The sequence below is a fragment of the Pterocles gutturalis genome, unplaced genomic scaffold (genome assembly GCF_000699245.1).
Source record: "Pterocles gutturalis isolate BGI_N339 unplaced genomic scaffold, ASM69924v1 scaffold394, whole genome shotgun sequence".
NCBI classification, from domain to species: Eukaryota; Metazoa; Chordata; class Aves; order Pterocliformes; family Pteroclidae; genus Pterocles; species Pterocles gutturalis.
In genome coordinates, this window is record NW_010127781.1 from 52,662 (window position 1) to 80,610 (window position 27,949).

The 27,949-nt window shown below is 37.0% G+C and overlaps 1 protein-coding gene across 1 annotated transcript in view; it reads right to left on the reverse strand.

The window, feature by feature from the left end:
- Positions 1-27,949, reverse strand: part of ARHGAP42 (Rho GTPase activating protein 42) — a gene marked incomplete at its 5' end in the record, with an annotated part of 54,718 nt that overhangs the window by 26,643 nt on the left and 126 nt on the right. Inside the window, 8 exons of the mRNA XM_010079365.1 lie at positions 287-349; positions 1,564-1,603; positions 2,612-2,690; positions 6,484-6,593; positions 8,606-8,706; positions 11,816-11,945; positions 15,810-15,914; positions 23,274-23,384. Of these exons, the coding sequence (XP_010077667.1) occupies positions 287-349; positions 1,564-1,603; positions 2,612-2,690; positions 6,484-6,593; positions 8,606-8,706; positions 11,816-11,945; positions 15,810-15,914; positions 23,274-23,384 (739 nt within the window). The remainder of the gene's footprint in view (positions 1-286; positions 350-1,563; positions 1,604-2,611; positions 2,691-6,483; positions 6,594-8,605; positions 8,707-11,815; positions 11,946-15,809; positions 15,915-23,273; positions 23,385-27,949) is intronic.

Genomic DNA, 27,949 nt, shown 5'->3' on the forward strand with positions numbered 1-27,949 from the left:
ATTAAAGACTAAAGGCGCGTGCAACTGTGCATTAAGCTGTCTAAACAAAATTTCATTACATAGAATGTTTAAAAGACTCACTTAAATATGTTAAGAACTGTTGTTGGAACTTGCAGCAGCAGTTTTAAGTGCAAAGCACACAGATAAAATGAGAAAGGTACAAACCAAATGATGGACACACTTCAAAGCACAGCTGTAAAACATGTAGAATTAAGCGAAGTAATATTTGACAAAAAATACTTATAATAATAATAATCTAATATAGAATTTGTGATTTAATACACACCTCTTGTTTCTACAGCATAAATACATTTCCTCACAAAGTTGAAACCTGCTTCATTTAAGAACACTATAAAAAGAAGAAAAAAAGGTAATTCTTTTTCTGAATTATCAATACACTAAATCTTTGTGTTTAGCTACATTCAACGTTAGTCAAGAAGGACAGATACACATCTACCCATGAGATTATGACACTCATTCTGTAATAGAACTCTTGTAGATATATCCCTAGCACTCAAAATCTAACTTTCTAATCGTTAGTGTGTCATTAGGAGCAGAATACTTTACTGTCTTTCTCAGAAACCAGTAGTCCCTCTACACATACAGCTGAAAGCTTGCTGCTTTAAAAGTAGATTCCTCCACTCCCTTCCTTCTGCTGAGGAAAATGCTCTTAAGAGTTCAGGACCTACATTATGAATGGAATATACTTGTTGGTTTTAATACAACATTCTTTGTTCCTTGCACGTGCATATAACAGCTCATAAAATGGTAACACAGGAAAACAATCTTTGTTGTTGACTTTATTTAGTGAGTTTATTTCAAGTGAATGTACTTTTCATTAATTTTTTATCTTCAATGCTCACTGCTCTAACTAGCTGAATAAAGATGATCTTAAAGTAGCATATTTGTCACCATTAAAATAAACACCATGATATAAAAACAGAGGTAGTGGCTCAAATTTTAGATTTCCAGATTCTCAAATGTAGCTCCTATGAAGATGTATGTCCATATCAGACACATCTCTCTCTCTCTCTCTCTCTGAGATACATACACACGCAAAACTAATTGTTTACATTTGTGTTAATATTATATTAATAACGTGTTTATATAGTGTTAATATAATTATATAAATAAATCTCATAGCATCTTTAAATATACTAATTTTATTACTCTGTGTATGTGTAATAGGTATATATATACCTAAACCCAAAAAGATGCGATCCATATAGAGGTATTATTTCAACACACTGGCATGTATTTACCCTCAGGTATACAGACTACTGACAGAAACTTTGTACAGATTTTTAAAATATATTTGAGCCAATCAAATTTTCTTCCAATTTGTGTTTGATAGCAATACAAAAGCTGAAGGCTTTCTCACAATTTACATAGCTTAGGATGTGCTTTCATGTAACCCAATCATGTAATCCAACAAACTGTTATTTCGTAGCAATAAAGAAAATATAAAATAATTCATCTCTCTCACACACACACACATCTAGAAACTAGGATATTACAGAAATCTAGCAATATTTGGTAACTCTACATAAATAAAGAGCTTACTTTCTTCCTTCTTGCTAATAATGGCTGGCAGCGTGTAGATCTGTAAAAAAAACCCAAACACAACATGTCGATATTTGTGCTTTAAATTCTTTATTGCCAGGTTTGTTGGTAGTTCTTAAGCTAGCTGTATCGTGCTGTGTATTAGCCTGCTTCTAGGGGAAAGCCAACCTTGCCTTTCATTTTCTTTTGACATTTACCCCCACAGCACTCACCCAGGTTAACAGCCCTGTGCTAGGATCTGGCAGGTGAAGGGGACAACAACCCACTGTTTTGGTTGTGTTTTGCAGTTTTACACAGCTGATCACCTTCACAGCTGGAGAAGGCAGTGGGCCAGCAGGATGTGTCCCAGAAACCTATTCAGGCTGGCCTTGAGATTCTAGATTGACTGGGGATTTAATAGCATTAAATTTATAGGCACCTCAAATGTGTTAGAAGTCAGATTTGCAGACTCCAAACGGATTAGATTTCCATACAACTACTGATCCGATTTCTTTACTGTTTCAATCAAGCAAGCAGCTTGTAAAAACACTCATGTATCTCATAAAACCTATCAACCAATTTTTTCCCCTAGGATACAGGTCTGGCATCACCCTCATTCAGTAACTATTTTAAAAGCAGATTAATAGTGGGAAGAAATCTCAGACAAGCCTGTCTCTTTGTAGCTCTCAACACATTTTTCTTCTCTCTGCAGTGCCTTTCAAGATGGTGCTAATTGTTTACCCCACAATTCTGCCCAAAAGGTGGTTTGTCTTTACCAGTGCAGAAACTACCAAATCACAAATGTTATCTGAACCATGAATCCTATAAGACAATATGCTATCAAAGTACTTAAACATTAAATATCCTAACATAAAGTAATAATAAAGGCTTAAATTCACTAATAGTTCTAATTTTCTACTTTGTACCTATCTTCTCTGTGTGTCTCACAAAGAACAGAACTGTATTTTCCTGTGCTGTAGCGGAGTATCTGAAATGAATACCAGCTTCTTTCTTTAATATGTGTGCCACAAAACTGTAAAAAGAAAAGAAAGTGAAAAAATATCCTTACTGGTTCCTTTCCATCCATAGCTTCAAGCCAAAGTTTTCGGTTGGATTCTGAAAAAGCTTGCAGTGTGATGATTCCAGGTCTGTCAAAAACATACACATACACTGAAGTTACTAATTTATTTTTCTCAAACAGCATTCAAAGTCAGAATTAAAATGTATATTGTCATGAATTGAGTATATAAAAGACAGAGAGAAGTTAAAAGAAGTTGTTATTCTTTTATGTCAGAAGCCATCTTTGAGCTAGATTTAAAAATAGGTCTGTTTTTTAAGAGTTTGGTATGTCATTTCAGATGCCTAGTCCTAAGTGCTACAATCCTCTAATAGGTATTAGGCACCTGCACATTGCAAAATGAGTTGTACATGTGCAAGCAAGATCCAATACAACCCATTTTTCAGTGAGGAAATGCTTAAGGTGGAAAACTTAAGGGAAAGATACATCAGCTCAATTTCACAAAACATTTCTATGTCTGAGCTGGTTATCTACATTCATTTAATAGCAAATGAAGAGAAGTAGATACTTTTAATCTAAAAGTCATCATATCCTAAAACAGACATCCAAAGTCAGTCAAAAGAAATGTGCCCTAAAACAGCTGAGTGCCCTCAAATGCCCTAAAGAGAGTGTTTTGAGATAGTATCTTAAGTGTGGAGATATAAAGCCAATTGAGCTGAGTACTATAATGGTGGAGGAATTTTTTATTTGAGAGGATTCAAAAAAATCAGTTCTTTCTGCTGGCTGTGCTCTAACCGCTATGGTAAATGTTAAAAAGTGGCATATCCTCTCTGTTGATGAAGCTTTGACACGGCATAGAAAAAGAGTCAAGGGAACCAGAGAAGGGATGAGGGAAACAATTTTGATCTCTGTTCCTGAAATAATTATATGAACAGACATGTAAAGACAAAGAATTAGTCTGTATTTGCGATCACAGAAAAATGAGTTCTTTAAGAAATGCTTTCAAATTAATTAGTTGATTTGCCAACACAGACTGCCCATAAGACAGTCCATTTTAGGAAGTCCTGCTCCCACACCAATGTAGTGTATCACTGCTCAAAACTCTCAGCAGATTGTCCAAAACTGATTTTTCTATGTCAGGTTCACAAATAAAGGACACTGTAGCTTTCACTAAGTATTCATCTTCCACTATAAAAATAAATAACCAAAAAACCACTATCCTTTCCCACCTCCTCCAAGACCTCCATTGTAACCTCGTATTTTAAAAGCATGTAAGAAAGCTACTGGACAATATAAAATATCAAAATGTGTGTTCACACACATACACTAAACCATTCAAGGAGGAGTAAGCCTTGCCTTTATACATAAAAATGCCGAGTATTCTGTTTGCTATCTACTATCACAAGTGTAAAAAGATGCAGTTAACCCAGATTAAGATGTATAACTGTTTTTCTATTTTCTTTAAGTCTATTTCCATCTCAATATTCCATCTTGCTATCTACCCACACTTTCTTACCTAGTAATTTATCTCTCCAAAACATTTTAGAAATAGAAACTTTTTTTTTCTTCTTTTTATTGTGTTTAATATTTCAGTTGGAAAATTGCATTTATACTTATAGTCCCTTGGTTAGCATGTACAGAAAGAACAGAAATTTGTGTGTCATTTTACTTCAAGCTTAGAGATACCTGCTATTAGCTCTGTGTTTCTGATTTAATCTGTTGGCCACATTTGCAGTCATTGTATAGCATGTTTTAACACTCAAAAATCTAACACTATAATCCCCCAATATTAGTCAAAAAACACAAAAAAGCCCAAATCAACTCCAATAAATTTTCCTCTCGAGTTACTGAACTAGTTGGTAATTTCTTAGAAATTAAAATTACGTTCAAGGTGAAACACACTTTTTGATGTTAACTTCTTATACAGCTCGAGTACAAAATAAGATGGTGTAACCTCTAGAATAGTGTTTACAGGAAGTCTGAGCTGAATTGAGGTTTTTCACACCTATGAATGTAGGTGTGAAAAACGCCCAAGCAAATTTTAAATTAATTATGGCAATTAGAAGGGCTCATGGCGTGTTTTCTCCATGAGTTGTTCATAAGGTTTTATTTCAGTTAACATGATTCTTTCATGAAATAAGACGTGTACATCAGTCTACATGCTTTTCCAATATTTCAATAAAATAATAATTCATATAATGTTTCATACAAAGATGCATATAATAATGCAAGGAGAGAATTAGCTCTGTGAGATAAGGTGTCTGTAGACAGAAGTTACCCATAAAAATATTGCAACAGAATTTTGAAGACTGGCGTAGCTGCACATTTTTAAAAAGAGCTCTTTCATGATGAAAAGTCATACCCTCATGTTGCTAAGGAAATTTATCTTTTACTCATGTCAATTGCTTCTAAAGTTTTTTCTATAATTTGCAGGTGATGTCCAACATTATACTCTGAGCAAACAATATTGAATTTAGAATTGGTTCAAATGTAATAATTATCACAGTCTTTTGGAATTCCAGTACTGTGTTTACAGTTATATGAACTTGCTCACATTCCTAGTCATTACTGACATCAGTAATGGCCACTGCATCTTCTCTTTCTTAGGGGAAATACAAATTTTAACAATATGACATTCAGAAGAGATTAATGTTGCCCCTGTATATGAACTCCCACCAAATATTACAGATTCATTGTCTATTTATCTCCTCTGTTGACTTGTTCAAAAATTCACTAGTTCCCCACTGAATACCCAATCAACTGGAAAAGTGGACTTTCTATCAGTGGGTGGAAGGTATATCCATCCGTACAACAATGACTAAGTAACTTTGTCTTCTACTCCCCTTTCAATCTTCTGTCCAAGTTTCCAGAATGAAAGAACTTATAGGCCATGCACATTTGCAATCAATTAAAATGTCCAGAAGGAATAAATAATATGTAAAAAGTGGCTATAACTATCTCTTTGATGAGAACTTGAAGAACTGCAGATGGAACTAATTGTTCTGGGCAGCTCTGCTGAACTGTGGACGTTCTAGCAGAGTAAGGGAGAAAGAAGGGAGAACACTCACATGTGAATATGTTACTGTGGTACTGCCACAGATGTGTCTAATAAATGCAATTGTGCTTAGAAACAACTACCGATTTCAAACTCAGTTCAAGCTTAGAAGCTTTCAAGAGACGAATTAGTCCCACCATTTGTTCTTATCAAATTTCTATTTCTTAAACCTGAACTCAGTCAGAAGTGTATTTTAGAAAAATAATGTTTTCTATTTGAAAGTACCAAGCTAACTTCAAAATTATCATGTAAAAGCAGCAATTCTGAATGGAATTTAAAATGACAGTAACAGTCATAGAATATTTCTTGAGAACAACTACAAAAGTCAGTCTATTTATCATATTTTAAGAGAAAACTTCATTCATTTTCCCTTTATTCCCAAGCTTGAAAAGAATACTTTTACAAAGTACTGTGTACATATACTTCAAATACAGAAAAGCCGTTTTCACCTATCTTATATAATATCCATGAATAAGTGAAAAAAAAAAGTAGAATTAATTTTTAAAAAAAGAAAAATTATGTGCTATCATACATTTCTGAAAGAATATACTCATTACTAAGTATTTATAAATATATTTATCATCTCTTTCTAAAAGACAATAGTCAGTTGTGCTACAGCCATTATAAGGATCCATCTTGTATCTGCATGCAAACATAATGTAGTTAAGACAACACATAAGCGATGTAGTGAATTTGGCTAGAAAAACAGGTTTGAAGTACTAAGTCTTGAAAGCCTGGTTTCTCTGGATACAAGCATATTGAGAAATACATGATCCTGTTACAGCAGTAGTTATTATATATTGGTTGCATGTGATTCTATTTTTAATTATATTCAATTTTGTTAACACAATGAAAAAAATATTCAAACCTCTCAAATACTTCAATATCGAAACAGAAACGTTTGTCAATTGAATCTGTCTTTCTCCTGATGCAAGATTTTAGCTTGAATATTTCTGGTGAGCTTGTGACTAGGCCATTCTATAAAGCAAAGCAAAATACAATTAGCATGGACAGTTTGCTGATATACCTTGGCTTCACATCTTAAATTTAACTGTATAAACAGTCTCCAAGAATATGCCTTAAGATAGGAGATTATTTTGTAACATATAATAATTTCTCGGTATATAAAGTAAGACTACAGTTACTAGCTTTCTGTCACATATTTGTTATTTAATTATTAAGTTATATTTCAGAAAACTCCCAAAGTCCCAAACCTTACAAATATCTCCATATATAACATGGTTATATACAATTCTGTCAACTCTCACATGTAAGTAAAAAAAAGATTTCTAAAGAATAAAGTTGACTAAGTCCTAGTTCTGGCCACTATCACTGTGAGGCCACTCTCTATAATGCTGGAAAGGCTGAAACAGCCAGGGCAACTTCTCAGAAATGGGAGAAAGCAAATGTGACTCCTATCTTCAAGGACAGCAAGGAGAAGGATATGGGGAACTACAGGCCAGTCAGCATCACTTTGATCCCTGGGAAGGTGTTGGAGTAAATAATTCTGGAAAGCATTTCCAAACATATTAAGTATAATAAAAAGGTGACTGGAAGTAGTCAGCATGGACTTAATAAAGTGGAAATAATTCAACCTGATAGCCCTCTACAATGTGATGGATGGCTCAGTGGATGAGGAAGAACAATGTATATTGTCTATCTCAACTTTAGCCAGGTTTTCGACACTACATCCTACTACAACAGGATGTTTCCTACTACATCCTCATAGACAAACTAGTGAAGTACAGACTGGATAAGCAGATAGTGAGATGAACTGAAAACTGGCTGAACTGCTGAGCTCGTAGTAGAAGTCCATCTGGAGGCCAGTCACTGGTTGTGTGCCCCAAGGGACAGTACTGAGGCCATTACAGTCTAACATCTTCATCAGCAGCCTGGACAATGAGACAGAAAGCAGCCTCAGCAAGATGATATAAAACTGGGAGGATTGACTGATAGACCAGATGGGTGTGCTGCCACACAGAGGGACTGCAAAAAGCAGGAGAAATGTGCAGAAAGGGACTTTCTTGAACTTCAACACAGGGAAATGCCAAGTTCTGCCCCTAGGGAGGAAGAACCAGATGTAAAACAGCTTGTCCGAAAATGACGTGCAGGTTCTAGTGGGCAACAAGTTGACTGTGAGCCAGCAATGCGTCCTTGCAGTAATGAAAGCCAACAGCTTCCTGTGCTGCACCAGGCAGAGTGTTGCAAGCAGTTTGAGGGGGATGATCCTTCCCCTCTGCTCAGCACTGATGAGACACATCTGGAGTGCTGTGTCCAGTGCTGTGCTCCTCAGTATGAGAGAGACTGGATGGACTGCAGCAAGTCCAGCAAAGGGACACCAAGGGGACTAAGAACTTAGAGCATCTGTCATATGATAAGAGGCTTCAAGAGCTGGGACTGTTCAGCCTGGAGAAAAGGGATCATATTAGTGATTTATCTGATGGGAAGGAGTAAAGAAGACTGAATGAGATTCTACTTAGTGTTGCCCTGTGAAAGGGCAAGAGGCAATGGGCACAAACTGAAATACAGGTAATTCCATTTAACTTAAGAAAAAGCTTTTTTACAGTGGTCAAACACTGAAACAAGTTGCCCACAGAGGCTGTGGGGTGTCCATCATTGGAGATATCTAAAACCTGACTGGACACAGGCCTCACTAACCTACTCTGGCTGACCCTGCATTGAACATGGAAATGAAATTAGATGATCTCCAGAGCTTCCTTCCAAACCTCATCCATTCCATGATTCTGTGCAAACTTCAGTGATTTCCCATGCATTTGTAATGTCTGCATTATTGTAGTTACTTAATATGTGGGTTTTATATGTTCTAAAATAAATATTTTTATTTAAATATTTAATTTATCTGTAAGACATGCACTGCTTCATGAATGAAAACAAACTTATGCTTCGTTCACCATTTGTTTTTCTTTTAACAGTTCCTGAATGCTTAACGTAAAAGATGGAATACATGTGTTCATGTATTTGCAACTCACCACTTTTCCACCAGATTTTGTTTCAGCTATACTCATTGTAAATGTTTTTGTTCCTTTATCGTAAGTGCAGTAATGTTTTACCCATGTAAATCCAAGAGGTCCTAGATTAAAGAGAGATAGTATTAAAGATAATTATTTCAGCATTTTATCACTATTTTAGTTAGAGTTAGATAGAAATGAAACATAACAGCATCCACATGTAGCCTACAAAATCAAAAACTCCCACAGAAAACGAGATAAGCTCCCGGATTCTTACAGATACATCTGGAGGAGTGTTGAACTGCAGAGGACATGATAATTCAGATTTTTGCAGTGTGACTGCTCCCCCTTGGGCCAGAATATTATGGCTATATTTGCACTGGTTAATAAATAGTGCTGGGAGCATTCACGGTCACTAGGTAACACATAGTCAATAGGCAACTCGGACAAAGCTTCTTGATTTTTGAGGATAGAAAATTTAGCGTAGAGGGTGGGTTATTCTGTGCTAGCTCGTCTCAGTGGCAGAGTACAGTCCCATTTATTTTACTAGCACTGATACAGCTTCTGGGTACTCAGCTGCAGAGACCAAACACAATGCCTGTGTGTGAAGAGGTACCAAGACAAAAAAAGCATTTCTTTCTTCTTGGACAGCATTATGCTTCAGAGTCTCATATTCAAACATGGCTCTGCAGAGCCATCACGAATGTAGGTGCCAAAGCAAAATACATAAATATAATGCAGTATTGTAACTTCTGTGTACATTCAGAATATGAAAAGACTACATGATACTTTCAACAACATGTGATTTTTGAATTTATTTCAATGGGCGTTACTTGTGGGAAAAAAATTATACCAATTTTTTCTTAGTACCGTATATCTGGACCTTTTAATTCTTTTTAAAATGAAAGAGTTCTGAGTTCAAAAAAATTTATTTTAAGTTTTTTTTTTTTTTTTAATGCAAACAGTCAAATAAAAATCCAAGGTGTCGAAAAAAAATCTAGTAGTTTTGCTATAGATACAGTGACTTTGCCTTCTAGACGTAGCCTTCCAAAAAGGCGGTGGATATACAAGAGACTGCATCAGCCATGTAAGGTGAGTGTCTGGCAACCCACAAACACTGATGTGGAAATCTGTGCAGCCTGTTATGCTGACTTGGAAAAATTTCTCCCGTTGCCTACGTTTTGCAGGAAAGTAATGTCATGAATTGAAAAGTCAACTGGTTACCCAGCCTCAGAAGTTAGCTACTCTGTTCCTATACTTTATCTTATTTTCAAAAACAAAATCTTTAATTATTCTAAATCAATATTTTCTCTGATAGCATTTCATTAACTCTTTTAGCATATATGAGAAGAATGACCACTCTCAAAGAAGTTTTAGATGAGTTTAGAAGTCACCTGTTTTTAATTTAAAAAATGTACTCAGTCACCTACATTGCAACTTTAAGTCTGTTATTTTAATTCAGATGAACGGCATAAGTAATCTATGACCTACCGACAATTTTTTTTTTTTTTTTAAACCATATTTACCACCATGCATTTCGGTAATAAATACACACAGGATTTACTCTCAAGAATAGTAAACATTTAGCCCGGTTGTCCAGAATTTGACAAGAGCCTATGGGATGATGGTTGTAGGAAAGTAATTCTGCATGACAAGGAAACACACAAGCAGTACCTTCCCTACTGACAGAGATTACAGACCCTGTTACTCTTACTCCACAATAAACTAATGAACAAATTTCTCTTCAGTAAGAGGATGTCAAGTTGCCTTCTCACTATTTAATGAAGCACAACATGTGCCCAATGCTTCACTCCTTTTTTCCCTCCCCCATTAGCAGGGCTCAGTGTAACTTCCACTTAACACAGGTTTCTTTTGTCATTATTACACAATTAAAAGATAAAAGGTGTTCTTAAAACTTTCAGTGCTTCTGAGGATAAAAGTGGCTGAGGTTAACTACGATAAGCATTGAGGTTTCTTTCCTTTAGCTGACATATGGAATAAAGATTAATTTCATTATGTTATTTGTAAAATCAATTATCTATGACTTTATGTAGTCTCTTGAGTTATCATCTAAAAGGCGAGCAGTGAAGAAGAAATCCTCAAAACTGAGGTCAAGGGGGTTAAGTCTGACATGGGAATTCTATAACCATATGCCTTCTATTTATTTTTAGATTGAGAAATCAGGTGCAAAGTTGATTTTAACAATTTTTACATGAATGCCAAACTTTCAAAAGCATGTACACGCTATCTCAAAACACTGCTATATACTTTTCTAGTGTCAGGCTGATTGCACGGCAAATAGAAGAATTCATAAAGAAATATTTGGGTAACTCATGCAACGAAAACTATTTTACTGAGGGTTTTGCATGATCCTGCCTAATGCAGCAGTTTGACTCGGTTTTCCATACTGGTTAGAATGTAAAGCAGTGGCAGATGATACTTAGGTCACGTATAGTTTTGAATTCTCTCATTTGACTTTTCACATACTTTCCTGGTTATGTTTTCATTCATAACATGATGTATTGCTAGGCTCTTCCAAGTAGTCTCAGACACTTTGAGAACTTTAGTTCTATTCCTTCGTTTAGTTCATCACTTCACTCTCATGTCTCATGAAGTGAATAAAACATAAGTACAGATTTGCAGCTGTTTTGAAGCTGACAGACTGTATTCAGATGACTCATCATCTTCTTACACCTTTGTTTTCCATTATGTGCATGTTCATTTACTCTAAAGGTGGCTGGGCCAGTGGAGATCCCTGTTACAAGTTGGAAGTTGCTCCTGCTAGGTGAACTATGGACCCTGTTCAGGCAGAGAAAGTAAAAGAGACAGCAGGGTTTGGCAAGCAGAGCCAAAGAAGAGTGCTGGGAGTTTGCAGCTTCTGCAGCAAGGCGTAAGGCAGCCAGCTACAGCAGAGCTTGCTACTGGTCAGCCACTGGGATGGCCAACAGCAGGGACCTACCCACAAGGACCCGGCAGGCAGGAGCTGAGTTTCTTACAAGTGTTTTGATCACCATTCCATCTGACCTTAGCTACTCCGAGTGCTTTTTAAGAAGGCAAACACTTATTTTAATTTTGAACCTCTCAATCATTTGGAAAGCAACCATAGCAGATGTCTGCAGACATTCATTCACAGAGCTGTTGTGTTGTCCTGCTAACTAAACCATTTTCTTGTCCTTGCATTTGTTGCTGTGCTTTTCAAACCACATTAAAAGGTACATCTGTTGTACTCACGTTTCTCCTGCACATAGAGATAGCCTTCCATTGTCCATTGACTTGGTGGTCTGTAATCCTGGTTGGCTGATTTCATCCTTTGCATGAGTCTCTCCACTTCCTGCCTAGTGCTTTCAAAGTTATTCCGGGTCTAATATCCAGAAAAAGAAACAAACAAAAACCCCACATTATCTCATGCAAGCAGTGAAACAACAACGAAGAACTAATTATTAATAATGCCAAGGAGGCAGTATCAGAGGATCAACACAAGTATCTGCCAGAGACATAAAAGGTGAGGGGGAGTGCAGGAAGCAATAAAGAATAACACTCTTAATTGCTCTAGAAGCCTAGGAATAACATAGTTATGAAGAATTCAACTGAAGCACACAAGTGTAAGGGAAACATAGTTGTGAATAGTAACATTCCTTTTTCTGAGGTCACTAACCTCAGAAAGGAGACAATTTCATATCTTTAGGTATGCTTACACAGTATTTTGCAGAGAAATACAGGCTTTCTCTCTGTCTCTCTGTGTACTCTAGGATACCCAGACAGAAGCCAGGCTAAACTAGAAGCTGCTGATAGCATAGCCCCAAACCTGAAGCAGTAAGTCCCACTGAAAAAAAAAGAATACATGGGTTTAGGTTAATGCCAGGCTAATGTCTCTAGATAGCTCTAGTCTCTCCACACATGGAAGAGACAAATGTACTGTGCATCCACACCTGCAGTAATGCCACAGCTGCTGATACTCAGAACAGTCAGGTTACCAGCACTGTCATGAACATTTTTTGATAGGGCTACGAAAACACCACAGCTAAGTATGAAATATATATGCTAGGTAAGGAACAGCTTACAAGTGGCAGAACCATGCCAAAAGCACGGAAGGACTATGTCCTAAATATTGCAGGTGAAATCAGGCATCTGGCCATGCAAACAATTAGGTAAAAACGTAGGTTATTCACATTTGCTAATATCTATATGCATGTAAATGGACATTTTTTCCTATTGAATTCAGGGGGGCCAGGGCTTCCTTGCACACCCCTAGCATGGTATAATAGAGGATATTACTAAGAGGTGTTGATAGGTTTCTGCTAATATACCAGATGTTGAACACTTTGTTCCTACAGGTAATAGAAAAGAAAAAACATTTTTGTAATGTTTCTGCAAAGTCATCTTACGGACTCTAGTCTGACTAGTCAGAAAGATACTCTCAGGACTCTATACACTGGTGAATACTCTCCCCTTTTTGTGACCCATTCATGGAGTTGCACAGTAGTATAATAATACACATTAAATCTTCTTGACAACAAACATTATTCAATTAATTATTAGAGAGGGAGGCAAAATTCTTCTCTGAACTGTTCAGATGCTATCCTCAGGGTGAAGCATCAGTTCATTACAAACTTAACACAGGTCACTTTGAGAGCTTCAAGAGGGACATGCCGTTGAAGGGAGGAATGTCCCCATTTTGAAAGCTTATCTCTATTTGTCTATTAAGTTTTTAATTATTACTTTTAAGCAGGCAGGACTTTGTATCAAATTATAGAAAATTATACCAAATGGACACACAAAGTAAGCCACTGGCCAGATGAAACAGTGAAAGTGACAACAGGTCATGTTAGGACATGGTAACCTGCTAGGAGCTGTTGGTCTGCCACTACTCTGCTACTCCTACCGCTGTCACTGCTCCTGATCTAACCTGCAGGACAATTTTAAGAAGGAAAACAGCAGTTCAGATTAACTATTCTCCATGACCCTAACACACAATGCAATGGAGAGGGTACTTTTGACAACTGCAGTAGACAGGCTGAACACAATTTTCTCTAAACATTGCCCTCAGTTTGTCTTAAAAAATTATTTCACTTCAGTCTGAGGTTGGGTGATGCTCTGAATGACAACTCAGGAGACATCCCAGCAGGCAAAAGGAATCAGTGAATCTAGATCTGGAGCCAGATTTCAAACTTCTGTGTAACAGAAGTGAACGAGGTACTGTACCCTACTATAACTTCATGTTTATGTTTCTCTGATTTATAAATACAATTAAAAATCATATCATAATACATTGTTCGTTCTTCCTAACTTTACATCTCCCTCTACCTCTGTAGCCTATTTACAACTTCAAGTTGTACTTATATAATATTTAAGAAGAGATTAACTATTTCTTAACACTGAAATGGAGAAAATCCTTTAATAATTCTGTTTCTGTAGATATGTGCATAGACAATACTAACATATTCTGACCTACAGTGCCGGTTTTGGTCTGTGCTGTGGGGTCATGCACCTCTCAGATCTTGCCATATTAAAGTAAATAAATCTCTGGACTGAAGCACATTTTTCACCCTTTCACTCAAACTGTGCTGTGCAACAACACTGACCCCTTGTGCCTTTACCTGAAAGAGTCTTAGTAGCAAACCAAAGTAACAAACACATAACTTCAAAGGACAAGGAGCTGAGATGCTGCTCTACAGACAGACAATGTTCGCATTTCAATCCCAAAGGAAAAGGTTAATCATCTAGGAGATTTTGCCTTATTTCCCCAAGCAGCATTTTAGATGGGGTCTAAACCCACATATGAACAAGGGACATAAACGGGGAAGGGTCTATGGAGGTACGCTGCACTTGTTTAATTGCAGAAAAAACCTGGAAGAGCGCAGTACTCCTAAGACTGCATATCTACATTAACAGTGCTAAGGCAATTCCGTCTTCCAACTTTGAGCCAATGTATGCCTCTCTAGTAGAAAGATGCTACAGGGAAAATGTCACTGTTTTATTTTCCAGTAACCCACAGGAAATAGCAGTCGAACACAGTAGGGTGCTCTTGCACTCCCAGACCTGTTCCACATTCCCTAAGTTCAGTGGCCAAGGCACTAACCACAAAGGTGATGTCAGATCTTCTAAACTGTTGTAGCTTCTTTGACTCTAGTGGAGCTACAAAAAATTCTGTTGGGTGAGTATCTTTTCTTGAAAGAATGAAATAGAAAAGAAATGGAGTCACTGCAAAGATCCAGCATCTGGACTACATGCTAGAATTTCTTCATTTTTTTTTTTAATTTGTTCCGTACTTTGACATGACTCATCATGAAAAAATGTAGGTCCAATATTAACATGTTGAATTTCACTTTTTGCCTTAAAAGCAAACGATGGTTGTTCTAATGCAAACTGGGCATAAAGATGTTTTGTATCTACTTACTTGTATGTCCTTGGAAGTGTAACATCCAAGTTACACAGTGAAATAACTATACACCTGTATTCAGCAGTTATCATGAGTAGAGAAGTATGTTGATTAAGCATCTTTTTGTTATTTCTGAAAGCTATGGAATTTTTGGGCATAGTTAATCTTGTATGGCTCTTACTACCAAATTCAGACCAATCTACAGAGAAAGATCCAATCTGCTCAGTTGAGAGTAACTCTCTACACAAATAACAGATCCTTTCTTCCAGAGGAACCTAACGCTCGTGAGAGCTGCTCACTGGAGGAAGGCCCCACCAGTTCCTTGATGCTCCAGAGAACAGCCAGAGAATGACTTCTCAGATATGCTTTATACACAGTGTGAAGCTAACAGACAGCAGGATGAGCTTTTTGTGGAAATATGTGATCTTAAAGAAGCAAACTGCACCATTCTATGCCGGTTGGTGCATTTTTGGGACATCCACTTACTCCAGAAGACAGGCTCCACCCTCAAGAAAGCATTTACACATGTTTAAACCCATCTGGACTATTGTGTTTTCTAATCAAAACTTGGCTGCTGTCCTGCTTTTCTGGTCCTTGCTCACAAAATTTTGACCTGGAAATCACAAATTGACTATCTGAAGATTAATTTTTCTGAAGTTATTTGTTGACAGGAATCTTCACTACATTAACTTACCAAAAATAACTTTTGCCTATTCATATATTAATTTGATTTCAGCTTAGTAAAACATTGCAAGATTTCGGGTGTTAATAAAGTGCTACAAGTCTACTTTAATATCCTGAAATTAAATTAGCAAACAAAATGGTGTAAATACAAATTATACTTACATTCTGCAAATTGAACTGCAGCTGCTGCTTGTACGGTGCAAACTCCTGAGCCAGTTCATATCCTTCATGGTAAAAAGTAAATAACCCTTGAAGAAAGGCCAAGAGCTGAAAATATAAAATTGAGAAGCATTATATATTTTTAGCATATGTTCTTAATGCTATATAACACAAATATAACAACACAGAATGTATAACAAGAGGCAACAGGCACAAACTGAAATACAGGAAGTCCTATCTGAATATGAGGAAAAACTACTTTACTGTAAGGGTGACAGAGCACTGGAACAGGCTGCCTAGAGACATTGTGAAGTCTCCTTCTCCAGAGATATTCAAAACCTGCCTGGAAGCGACCCTGTGCAACGTGCTCTAGATGAAGCTGCTTGAGCAAGGGGGTTGGACTGGATGATCTCCAGAGGTCCCTTCCAACCTCAACCATTCTGTGATTCCACGATACACTAATTTATAAGGAATAGGAATTGCCCGCAACACTGAAAAAATAGTTCTTAGCAACTGCTACACACTTTTTCTATTCAGGTGTATATTAGAAAGCAAAAACCAGTTGATTTTCTATTAGTTTTCAGCAACAAAATATGGCAAAACATCAGAAAAAAAACATTCTGTGTCTTAGGTCCTGGAACACTCTAAGCTTTCATTATGTGCAATAGCAAAGCTTTGCTGAGCAAGGAATCCATGGTCAGACCTTAAGAAAGAGAAGTGTTAAACAGGCTTTCGCATCAGGAATTTGTCATTTCCATAATAATGTAATTCACTGTCCCAGTCATTTTGTCCAGTATTTCAGCTGGAGTCTTTGACGGTGTGTATTTTCCAAGTTCATACTTTCAGAGTTTAAGGTTTTTTTCTTAATAATATTTTTTCACTTGCTTCATAGCAATTGCTTGGGCTATGACCTATTTTCCACAAATGAGACTCTTAAAAGTATGTTTTGGACAGCTTAATTCAACAAAAGAAATCCAGACTATTTCTTCCTACTCTGAACAACATGCAAACTCTATCTGGTATGTCTGTGACTGACTCCAACAGAACAGCTGAAGTCTGTACGTATCCAGTTGAAAATTCTTTTTAAAGTTTGCTTTAAAATAATGTTTCACTAGTAAAAAGTGCAACTAGATTTTCTGAACGCTTATTTTAGCTGTTGAACTAATGCATTCCTACCCCTTATTAGTTTTAAAAGCCTTCTAACTTATTCTGTTCTAAAATGAAAAAAATGTTTTGACATTGCCATAAGTCTTCTTACTGGCTATTAAATAACATGCGTTTAATTTTTCATTATGGATTGTTTGCTTTGTATATATAATTTAGCTTATATACAACCAAGTAAAGAAAACAACAAAAAATATATATATTAACTTGGATGTACAATAACAAAAGCTATAACAGGACAGATTTATCTTAGTATACTGCAGCCACTGAAAAGTTAATCATCTAGGCTAAGTAACTGGCTGTCTAGGCTGCCTCCTAACTCAGTAAAAAACCCACAGGTATTCAAGAGCATAATTATTTTTCCTTTTTCAGACTTCTCTTTCAGGATGGGATGAATGATCCAATGGAAACATTTATCTCTCTCCATCAACTATTGAAGCAGCCTAGACTCAGGCAACAAAAATGCCATCATTCATATTTAATGTACTTCTCTTTGTGTTACCAGTACCATAGGTTATTTTGAGTGAAATAGCTTAAAAATGTAGCTTTTACTGTGTTTATATTTTCTTTAAATTTACACTCGGCCCTACCTGAAGAAATGTAGTTAAATTGTTCTGCCTCCCTCCTTCCTACTGCTCACTAAGAGATTGCTGTACTGTCAAGAGACTGTGTAAGGTAACACATATTTCAGGGCAATAACTAAAATAATATTTTGCAATTTTAGAGCCCCATCCATTCCAGCATCACAAGACACTGCACACCCTTTAATGTGCAAACTTCCACAGCTTGACAAATGAGAGATCAAAGATGTAGCTCTCTGGGCAGAGGAGCTAACATGATGATTTGCTGCTACCAGACTGAAGTCCTGCTCTCCCCTTCCCGTTCCTCCTCCCTTTCCCCATCCAGCTTTGTCACACATTCCCTACATCCTTGTGCCAGCTCTGGCATCACTGAGCATCTCTGTCATGGGAAGCCTGCTGTTTTGCTGCATTAGTAAGTCAAAGCAGTTTGAGGTTAATAGACAATCAGTGTTGGCACAAACAGAAGCGTGAAGGCATGGCTGGGAGAAGGACTTCCCCTTTGGCTTTTGCTGGTGTTGCAGGATCAGATGAAACCCTGTCCTCGGGCAGAGATGGTGAAAGCCCATGCCTGCCCAGTAAGTCGGTCATGGAGCCTGAAGAACTGGGAAGATCCTTGGGCTTAAAAGCCACATTCTGTGGGGTCCCTACAACAGGTGTGAATTCCTGAACCACATCCCACCACCCAAAAAAAAAAAAAAAAAAAAAAATGGAAGCAACATGGTCAAGTGAAGGGCTCCACAGCTTTTGTAAATTGTCTCAGCTTTATGTGATCATCTGCCCAGCTGAAATCACGATCTCAGCTAAGGACCTGGCCCTGCAAGTTATTCAAGTGGTTCTGAGGAAGGTCCAAATACAACAATTTATCTTAAAATCTCCAATTACGTAAATTGATAGAAAGAGTTCTATAATTTGAAGGTTTATAATGCAACTCTAGAAAGAATTACATAAAAGAAAGAAACTAATTTTCCTTTTTATGAATAAAGTACAAAATAAGTAAGTAAATTATAACCAAGTCTCTGCTCTGGCTCCAGCTGTGCAAAGCCCCTGCCCACAGCCTAAATCCACTTATTAATCTGCATCCCCAACTACAGCTCCTTCATATACAGCATCACAACTATTCCCGTGCTTACTCTGACTTGTTTCAGTCAAAAGGATGTGGACTAACTTAACCTGTAAGAAGGAGCCAGCTGCTAAACCCAGCCCTTTCAGCTACAGAAGCACTGCAGGAGTAATATAAGTGCTCAGCAAAACTGCAGCCAGAACAGAACGTTAGAGCACACCAAAACTACAATAAAATAACTAGTGGGAGAAAGTTTCAGTATGTCAGCTTATGCCTGAATTTTAAGCATCAATTTAAAGGGCATTTCTGGAGAATATACTATAAACTGCTACAATTTCAGCTTCAATACTTAAAGAAAATCATTTTCCACCATACAAAATGCTTTTTTGGAATACACAAAGAAACACTGAGGAGGAAAATATTTAACACAAGATGGCAGCAAAGCTGAATTTATCAGAAAGCAAAAAAACAGCAGCAAAAAAAAACTGAATGCATTTTAGTTAAAGTACTGCTCAGGTATTCTGGCAGTTGTGCACTGCAGAGGATCTGGCCTTGAGGTTCTCTTGGTCAAATACTCTCTGAGCACTCAGAGAAACAGGAATAAAAGAAAAGCAAAAATATGCTTATTTTATGCAAGTCCTAGACCAGCTTATTCAAGTTCTGTGTTGAAACAACTGACACTGAGGATGGTATTTGCGTCTGTGTCCGTGTCACAAGTGGAGGAAGATCAGGGATCAGAAAACACCCTGTACCCAACAGGCCTGTGCTGTTAAGGCATCTTCATAAACACTCCCATCAGGACAGGTACAGCCATAGCATTGCATGGAGGAGATCTAAAAGCCAAGGACTCTAGCCCTAGGCTTTTTTGTAGGGTTTTCTTCTTGCTGGTGTTACAAATGGCACTGCTGCTAAAGTCAGGCTCATAATTTTAAAGAGATTTGTATTATACAACAAAGAAAAGAAAACCAGCCTTTCTTTTCTTTCCAAAAAGATTTTCAGAATGTATTTTGAGGTGGTCTTCACATGTGTTTCACCAAACATCACATACAATGCTTGTTGTGCTCATAACAACAATTTTTAATTTCAACAAGTGCCTTACAGTTACCTCAATCTGAGTATCTAATCAGTCACATCAATACAAAGCGAGGCCTGAACTCTGTAAGACAATGCTACTCACTACCCAGCGCCGCCAGGATTTCAACACAGAACCTGAAACTAAATCCAACTACTTCTTGAGACTTTATTTATTTTTATGTAGAGCTGGTGACCTCAAGGCTGCCTGGTCATTTCATTCTCACAGGAAGAAGACTGTACTCAGGTTTCGGATAGGGGAGGAATTTAACCTTTGGCCTGCAGCACATCAGCGAGAAGTCCCTGTCTCCCTGGTTTCATTTTATTTATAAGTAGATAGCACCAGAAGGTACTTACCCATCAGATTAAAGTGAACGTAGTTAATAATGTAGAAAATCCAAGGAAGAGGAAATTGAGTTTAATGTCCGCAGTGAAGTCTCATTGAACTGCATGCAATTAAAGTCAGGGTTTGTTGGTCGGTTGTTTTTTTTTTCTTCCCTCTAAATAAACACTTCTGGGCTTTCACGACATTTAACGGACCACCCTCACATTTCAGATAGCCTACCGCTTATGAGCTCTGTGCCCTGATTCCTACAGGCCAAAGAAGTCCTGGCATTGCTGATGGACAAAGCGGAGCTCCAGGAAGGAGTCTGTATTTCTCCTAACAACCACAACATCTTCAGAAAGCTGCGCTGGTTTGGACTATCTTCTCTGGGCCCACAAGGGCAGCAATTTTTGTCACTTACTTTGTTTTGTTGTTTAACTTGCTGTAAATATTAACACTAATTTTTTCCATGAGAATAAGTTTAAATTCATGATCTGTATAAAAAGCTTTAGGTATTTTTTTTTGTTTTTTCCCCTTGGAAAAAAAATCAAGATCTAGGAGAATCACAAATAGGCAGCTGTCAGTTACTCCCACTCTGGTACACATTAGCCACTCCTTGAGACAAGATGCAGAGAATAGCAGAGAAAGCCAGGGCCTGAGGAGCAGCTGCAAAAGTCTACTCTAAATATTATAATCCTCTCTTCAGAATATGAGTCATTAACATTTTGTACCTTAAAATTTCCTCCCCCCTCTCCTCCTCTTACCAGCTTCTCCTGTCCTACTCTCCTAGGTGTAACCTTCCTGGCAATTTTTGCTAGGCTACTTCTCCCGGTTGGCTTCCCAGACCATCCTTATCTTTTGGCATAGACAAACTGAAGATCTTGGAAGGAGCTCCAGCAAATCATTTGCTTTTCAAGTTCCATCCCCATATCATGAACATATCCTTCTTCCATATGGGCATTACAACTTCCTCCTTCAGTGCACTAACAGCATTTCTTTTATTTTGTTAAACTCTCCTTCAAAGAGTCTATTAGTAACATGCCAGGCTGAGAATTATATGGAGACTGAACTGACAAATCAGGGACACAAGCAGCACATGCACTAGAAGGCCCCGCAACTAGGAGAGCTCCTAAGGAGGAATGTGTATACCAGGCATCTTCCAGCATCTGAACATACGTAGAACACCGAGGAAGATAAATAATATGGTAATTCTTTTGATATGTGATTTTAAAGTGTTAAGCTTTGTCCTTATCCACTTGCATCTAGGAGCACATGTTCACACTTCCAACATCACTTACATAAACTGTGCATTTTTAGAAAGCCTATTTTGGAGACTTTTTTTTTAAATTTTGTCTTATAATTTATACTATAATTTACTTGGCATACTTCACCTTATGGGTTTCGGTGAACGCTTTTATTCCAGCATGTTGTATGCAACAGACTAGAAACAAAGAATTAAGAATTTTGAAGGCTTAACATTTTATAACGGATGCTATAATTTAAGCTCCATTTATATTCAGATTGATTATAAAAATTCACACCTGGAGCCAGAAGACACTGCCTGCAGGGGCTATCATTATGCATCACCAGAGCATTTCCCGTGCCTGTGTGCAACAAGGAGCACATCAGGCTAAAATCCCTCCTGATTTGACACAAGATGGCAACTGATCCACTCAAATGTAAATTTTACCTATTGGATGTGTACACCTGGTGACAAAAATAACCAGGTCCACAAGACTGAGTTTACCATTAACCTCCCCTGCTTGTTTGCTCAGTCTCAGCACTGATGAACTGATAAATCGTTCTTTCATTTCAGTAATTCATAGCTGCTGCTGTGATGGCTGACATAGTGTCTGGACAGCTCCTGGTCAAAAGGATAAAGCTCAGTATCTCCAGCTAAAATATATAAAATCAAATTTATTTTTCCTCTCTGTCTAGCACATAGGATGAAAGATGCCATATTTTAGTATTTCCTGATATACAAAGTCTTCTCAATACAGAAAGTTTCTATCACTTTAAAGGAGCACAAAGTCTCCTATACCAGGGTCAGAGCTAGGTCAAGACTGCCAGATTTTTCCAGGATGTGAGAGTTTTGCAGAAGTAGACAGAGAGAGACACTGGATTAATCTGTGACAGGTAGAAAAATGTTCTTATTTAGGAATCCGAGCAAAGTTTTAGTCTCTAAGATTTGGCAGCTGTATGCCATAAAGACAGGATTTCTGTAAGTACTGCTTGCTGAATCCAGGTTCATTAGTTTGCATCAATGTCAAACATTCACTTTACAATATATTCTCATCTCATGGAAAGGAGGCATCTGTGAAGCTCTTCTTGGTGACACTGGGTGTTAGAGATGTAATCCAACCTATTTCATAGTCAAGAGTGCTGCTTCGGTTAGTTACAAGGAAGCTGGAAGATGGTGTGGAGAGAGAGAAAAAGTTATACTTGTCATGCTCCCCTTTCACAACTGATACTCTGCTATGCTCAGTATGCTTAGTGGGAAGGGACAGATGACACTGGAAGTTCTCTGTCAAGGGCTACAGGTACTAACTAAACAAGGCAATTGGCAAGCTAGTCCTGTATGACATGAACACTAGCAACACTACTAATATGCCACAGAAATATGCCAGCACATCATATTGAAGCAGCTTTTGTTACTGACTGACCCAGAAGATAGTTAGGGGTGAGGGGTGGAAACACAGTCCAGGAAAAAATCCCAGATCTAAATGTGGACTTTGGAAGACAACTGTATCCTCCCTCCTCTTTTATGGCATGGCAACATATGCTTTCTTTTATGTGGAAAGTAAACTACAGACAAATGACTCCACCAACAAAAGAAATATAAACTTCCTTACCCTACAGAAAAACTGATTTTTCAGCTTTATTTCATGTATAAATCAGAAAAACATATGTGTACACTGCCTACATGGAATATTTAAGTCCAAAAACTGGCTCAACATTTGAGCCATGAAATCATGGTATTAGGAAATACCCATTACATGTTGCAGAGACACAACATTACATGTTGTCCCATTAAAATGTTATGCACACTCCAAGTCATCAGACATTTCATTTCACAGTAGATATGATACTCTTACATAAACCTTTAATAAACATGAGAAGTGCCTAAGCCAAGATCTTAATGTCTGTTTATATATAAACAACAACCTGCAATCACAATTTAAAAAAGGGAGTAAAAAATAGATATTTAAAATTCAATTTTCATCTTTAAATGTATGCATTCTAAACAAAATAAAACAAAAACTTACAGGTTCAACAAATTCAAATTTCTTTTTCTCTTGCACTTCTTGAATTTTAAAAACATATTCTAATGATGCTTCATAAAAGTTTTGATGTTCTCTGTCAATCTGTGTATCTGCCTAAAAGACAAAATGAAATACATGCAACATTAATTTACTCTCACGATTACTTTAGAAACAGATTTTGTAATTCATGAACAGATCTTCCATAAGATTACTTTACATAATTCATGGGGTTCAGTTTTCTTCCCAAAAATTAGAATACCTACTTAAAATAGCTAAAAACAAGTTTAAAAATCTGACATCACACATTTTAGCCTCATGCCTTTTCCCCATGCCTCTTTTATATCCCTCTCCTTTTTGCACTTTAATATTCTAGTTTTTAGGAGAGCCTGGAGGGAAGCAAAGAAAGGTAAAAAACTGCCCCTGGTATATGGAGAGTTAGAAAAAAATAGGAAAGAGCAGAATAGGAATTAAGGAGAGACAAAAAGATTAACATTTATATTGAAATGTTTGAGTATCACATGCACTGAAATATATCTATTTCTGGTATTTTCTTTCTTAAATAGACTAACAATGACATTTTGCAACTTATTATTTTATCGTATGAGTCACATGCTCTCGGAATATAAACATATTTAAGTCTTTAACCTTATAAATCAATTACTGTTCATGTTTTAAATTTCAAATGCAAGAACTACAAGGCAATACTTGTCAGAAGTGCTTGGATAATACCACCGACATTGAGATCCAGTACCAAAACAAAGTCTTCTGCCTAAACAACTAAAGAATTAACTCTTATCAGTTGATAAAGAGTAATAGGCTTTTATCTTCAATTTAAACAAGCCATGGGAGAGGGACCTAACAGATAAGTAGTGCAGGATGTGGATAATGCCTAAAGAAGACATGCAGATTCCATTTTAATTCATCCTTCTTCATAACAAATGATTTTCTCAAGAAAATCCCTTTTGTGTTGCATTAGTTAGGCTTTGGTATTAGGTCAAAAGGAAATTTTATCAAGCATTGGCAATATGAGTAAAACCAGTCCAGTTATTTTTGACCTATGCCAGTTAAAATATAGCAGTATACTTCTGTATATTCTTTAGTTCAGTTCTGGCATTAACAAATACGGGAAACTGGAAAAACTAGATGTTGCCCTTGCTTGACAGCAAACACTAAAACAGCAAACACATCTTAAAAGATTTTTAGTACTTTTAACAGTACAAATTTGGGGTTGTTCAGCCTGGAGAAGAGAAGGCTCCAAGGACACTTTATAGCAGCCTTCCAGTACTTAAAGGGGGCTACAAGCAAGCTAAAGAGGTATTTTTTTACAAGGGCATGTAGTCACAGGACAGGGGGTAACAGCTTTAAACTGAAAAAGCGTAGATTTAGATTAAATATTAGGAAGAAACATTTTTCACTGTGAGGGTGGTGAGGCACTGGAACAGGTTGCCCAGAGAAGCTGTGGATGCCCCATCCCTGGAGGTGTTCAAGGCCAGGCTGGATGAGGCTTTGAGCAACCTGGGCTAGTGGGAGGTGACCCTGCCCATGGCAGGGGGGTGGAACTCTCTGATCTCTAAAGGCCTTTTCAACCCCAACCATTCTATGATTCTATGAAACGCAAAAAGTCAGTGTTTTCCTTCAGGGAGGACTTGGTCCATCAACAGCACCATATATAATTAACATCGCTTCTTTAGTTAAGTATGTGCTACTATTGTGATTTGGCTGTACAGGCTCTTAACAATACTGACCCACTTTCCTAGCACAGTGCTCTAGCACTACTTCAAAGCATGGGTCCTTCAATGATATGTTTCAAATGATTCAGTACCAGCATTTCTTTTGCATGCCTATAAAAAGCTAACCATGAAATTAAGTACAAAAACTAATATTATGAAGCAGAAATCAGGCACTCAAAATTCCAATAATCGAGTGCTTTACGACTGAATTAGCTCTGACATGTGCCTCACATAGTGCATTCAGCTACTGTTTTCTTTGATACTCTGTGTTAATAGTTTTATTTCAGAAAAAATATATCACAAAGGCTGCATAGCTGAACAGAACCAGGTGCCACCACTTTGGGACATGATCCAGCAATCCCCCGCTCACAGAAGTGCAGTCAATAAGCATTTGAGACAGACTGCAGCTCTCCCATGTAATTGTAAGCAAATAATAGAATCTAGTTTTAGAAATGAGCTCTTTCAGGCTTTGACTCAGAAAAAGTATTTAAACACCTAATTAAATCCATCTCTATTCTGAACAGCATTTAAGCAGATTGTAGTTGTAATGATACTACATTGTAATGACATGGTAATGATAATGCATGTAGTGACAACCAAGTGCCACCTCAAATACGGACGGGTTCCTAAATTAAGGCCATAATAACCACTAGTGTATGGGGACTAAATAATAATTTCCAGAATAAATCTTCTAAAAAAGCTTATGAATTTGTGTGAACACTGAGGATTCAGATATTTAAGAACCACTTTGAAAGCAAATTTAAAATTTCAAAAGCTGAAAGGATTTTGACACTTTTTCTACGACTGCAAACTGCACATAAAAAATAAAAACATTTCATGGATATGATTTAGAGTCTCTGCCTGTATGATATCCAGTTATGAGTAATATTTCTGCTGATGTAGGAGATCACTAAAATGTATATCAGCACTTCACGTAAGCTTGGAAACTGAAGCCTTTGCTCTCTATATATCCCTGACTTTGGAACAAATTTCAGAGAAATAAAATCAGGAGTTTATTAACTGTTTCACATCACTCAATTCTGACCATTTTCTGCTTCACTGTGGACTTCCAAAGGCAGTGAAAAGACGGTATTAAGAAGCTTCTATTAGACACTGAAGGAAAAAAAAAATCTAATAATCTATGTAAACTTCATGAGCAGTCTTGTAGGCTCTTAAAACATCCAACACATTTCAATTAGACGAATACACACAAACCACTCTCTATAGAATATGTTCAGATCATCAAACTTTAGATGCCTAATTAAGGTGCTCTCAATTCCATTCAAGTAAGATATGTAAAATAGCCCCATACAGTACGAGAACTACTCCTTGCTCATCCCAGTACTCTTTAAGCCACATAATGTGATGAGGTACCAAGAAACACCAACAATTCAAAGAAACAGAAGGTTAAAAAAAGAAGTATTTTTCAGTGTGATAGTAGCAGTCATAAAATGGTATTCCCATCTCACTAGATGCATGACGTTGGCTTGAGGCAAGGACCTCCCTTCACTTGCATTGAGAACTAAAGCTGCCAGCACCGCTCGGTTCATTGCTCGTGCCCTGGCTCTGCCGTGGGGCTACTCCAGCAAACTCCATCCTGGACATATGGGCTGCAAATAGGGCTCACCAGAACCAGCCTCGATGTGAGCCAACAGCTATCTCTTTGATTTTGGGATGTGAATTGGTGCTTGGCCTCCTTTCATTTATGATACAGGCCAAAAGTCGCCCCAGTTAACATTTTTGGTACTGATTTGCTCTTGTACCTTCTACTTATGGTGGGTCTATGTTGCTGATTCAGCACACGTATAGCTGCAGGAAATTGGGGAGGACAGAAATGACAAGTTAAGCCCTAGATGCTTTACAAGTGGGGCATCCAGAAAAGCAAAAATCTCAGCCTTAGTTACAAGATTTTAAATCCAGAGATGTCACTTAAGGACACACTGGAAAAATTTACTCTGTTTTTCCATTAGTTTATATACTTGAGCCAAATCCATTGTTATTCTACTACAGTTTATTAGATTCACAGTCGCTACTTTTCACTTCAGTTGCTGGTTTTAGACTATAATTATTCTCATGTCTCAAGAGTAAAACATTTTATTTATTTTATTTATATTATAGAGTAAATTGGTTCTTAAGTTCACTTTTTTTTGGTAAGAAATGAGCTTTTTTTTTTTTTTCTCTCAGCTGCTGCTTAGCCTCTGACAGAACTGCTTCTTCATCAACACACAAGATATTTAGGAAAAGTGAAAGCTGTATATATAAAACTTTGACATACACATGGAACAATTAACCAATCCTACATAACTAATGTCTTATCTAGACTGATTATTATATAGACAGCTATGACAATTCAGGAGTATAAACATTATTACAAATTCTGAATTGCTACACCTCATTTAATTCAAATTACAGTATTTTTTGTAAACATTAAAAAAAAATCCTACTATTTGTGACTGAGTGATGTTCACATCTTCTGTGAAAATTTCATCAGCAAACTAATCCCCGTGTCACTGTAACAACAGTGATCCCATAAAAATAATTTTTAACTACTTTTGGCACAAATCCCGAAGTGTCATTGATATCAAATTGCTGATTTTACTGTAATTTGCCTCAAAGACAAATCATAATTATTTCTACTAGCATACTGAAACGCCCTGGAATCCTCCTGTTAAACTAAAAGTCTTCATGGTTTGTTTTTTTTTAACAGAAAAGAATTAGCCATATAGACTCTTCAAAGCTCAACTTGTGGATACATTTTCAGGGTATGATGCTGCAGTCTCAGAATAAGGTAAAAAAGAAGAAAAAAGCATAAAAAAGCATCATTAAAATTTATATTCACAACAAGTGAGACTACAATAAATCATCACAATTTCACATTAACAAATACAGCATGTCTTGAAGAGAACCAGTTTGTTATCATGATGTCTATGCAGATTCTCTATGTGAAAG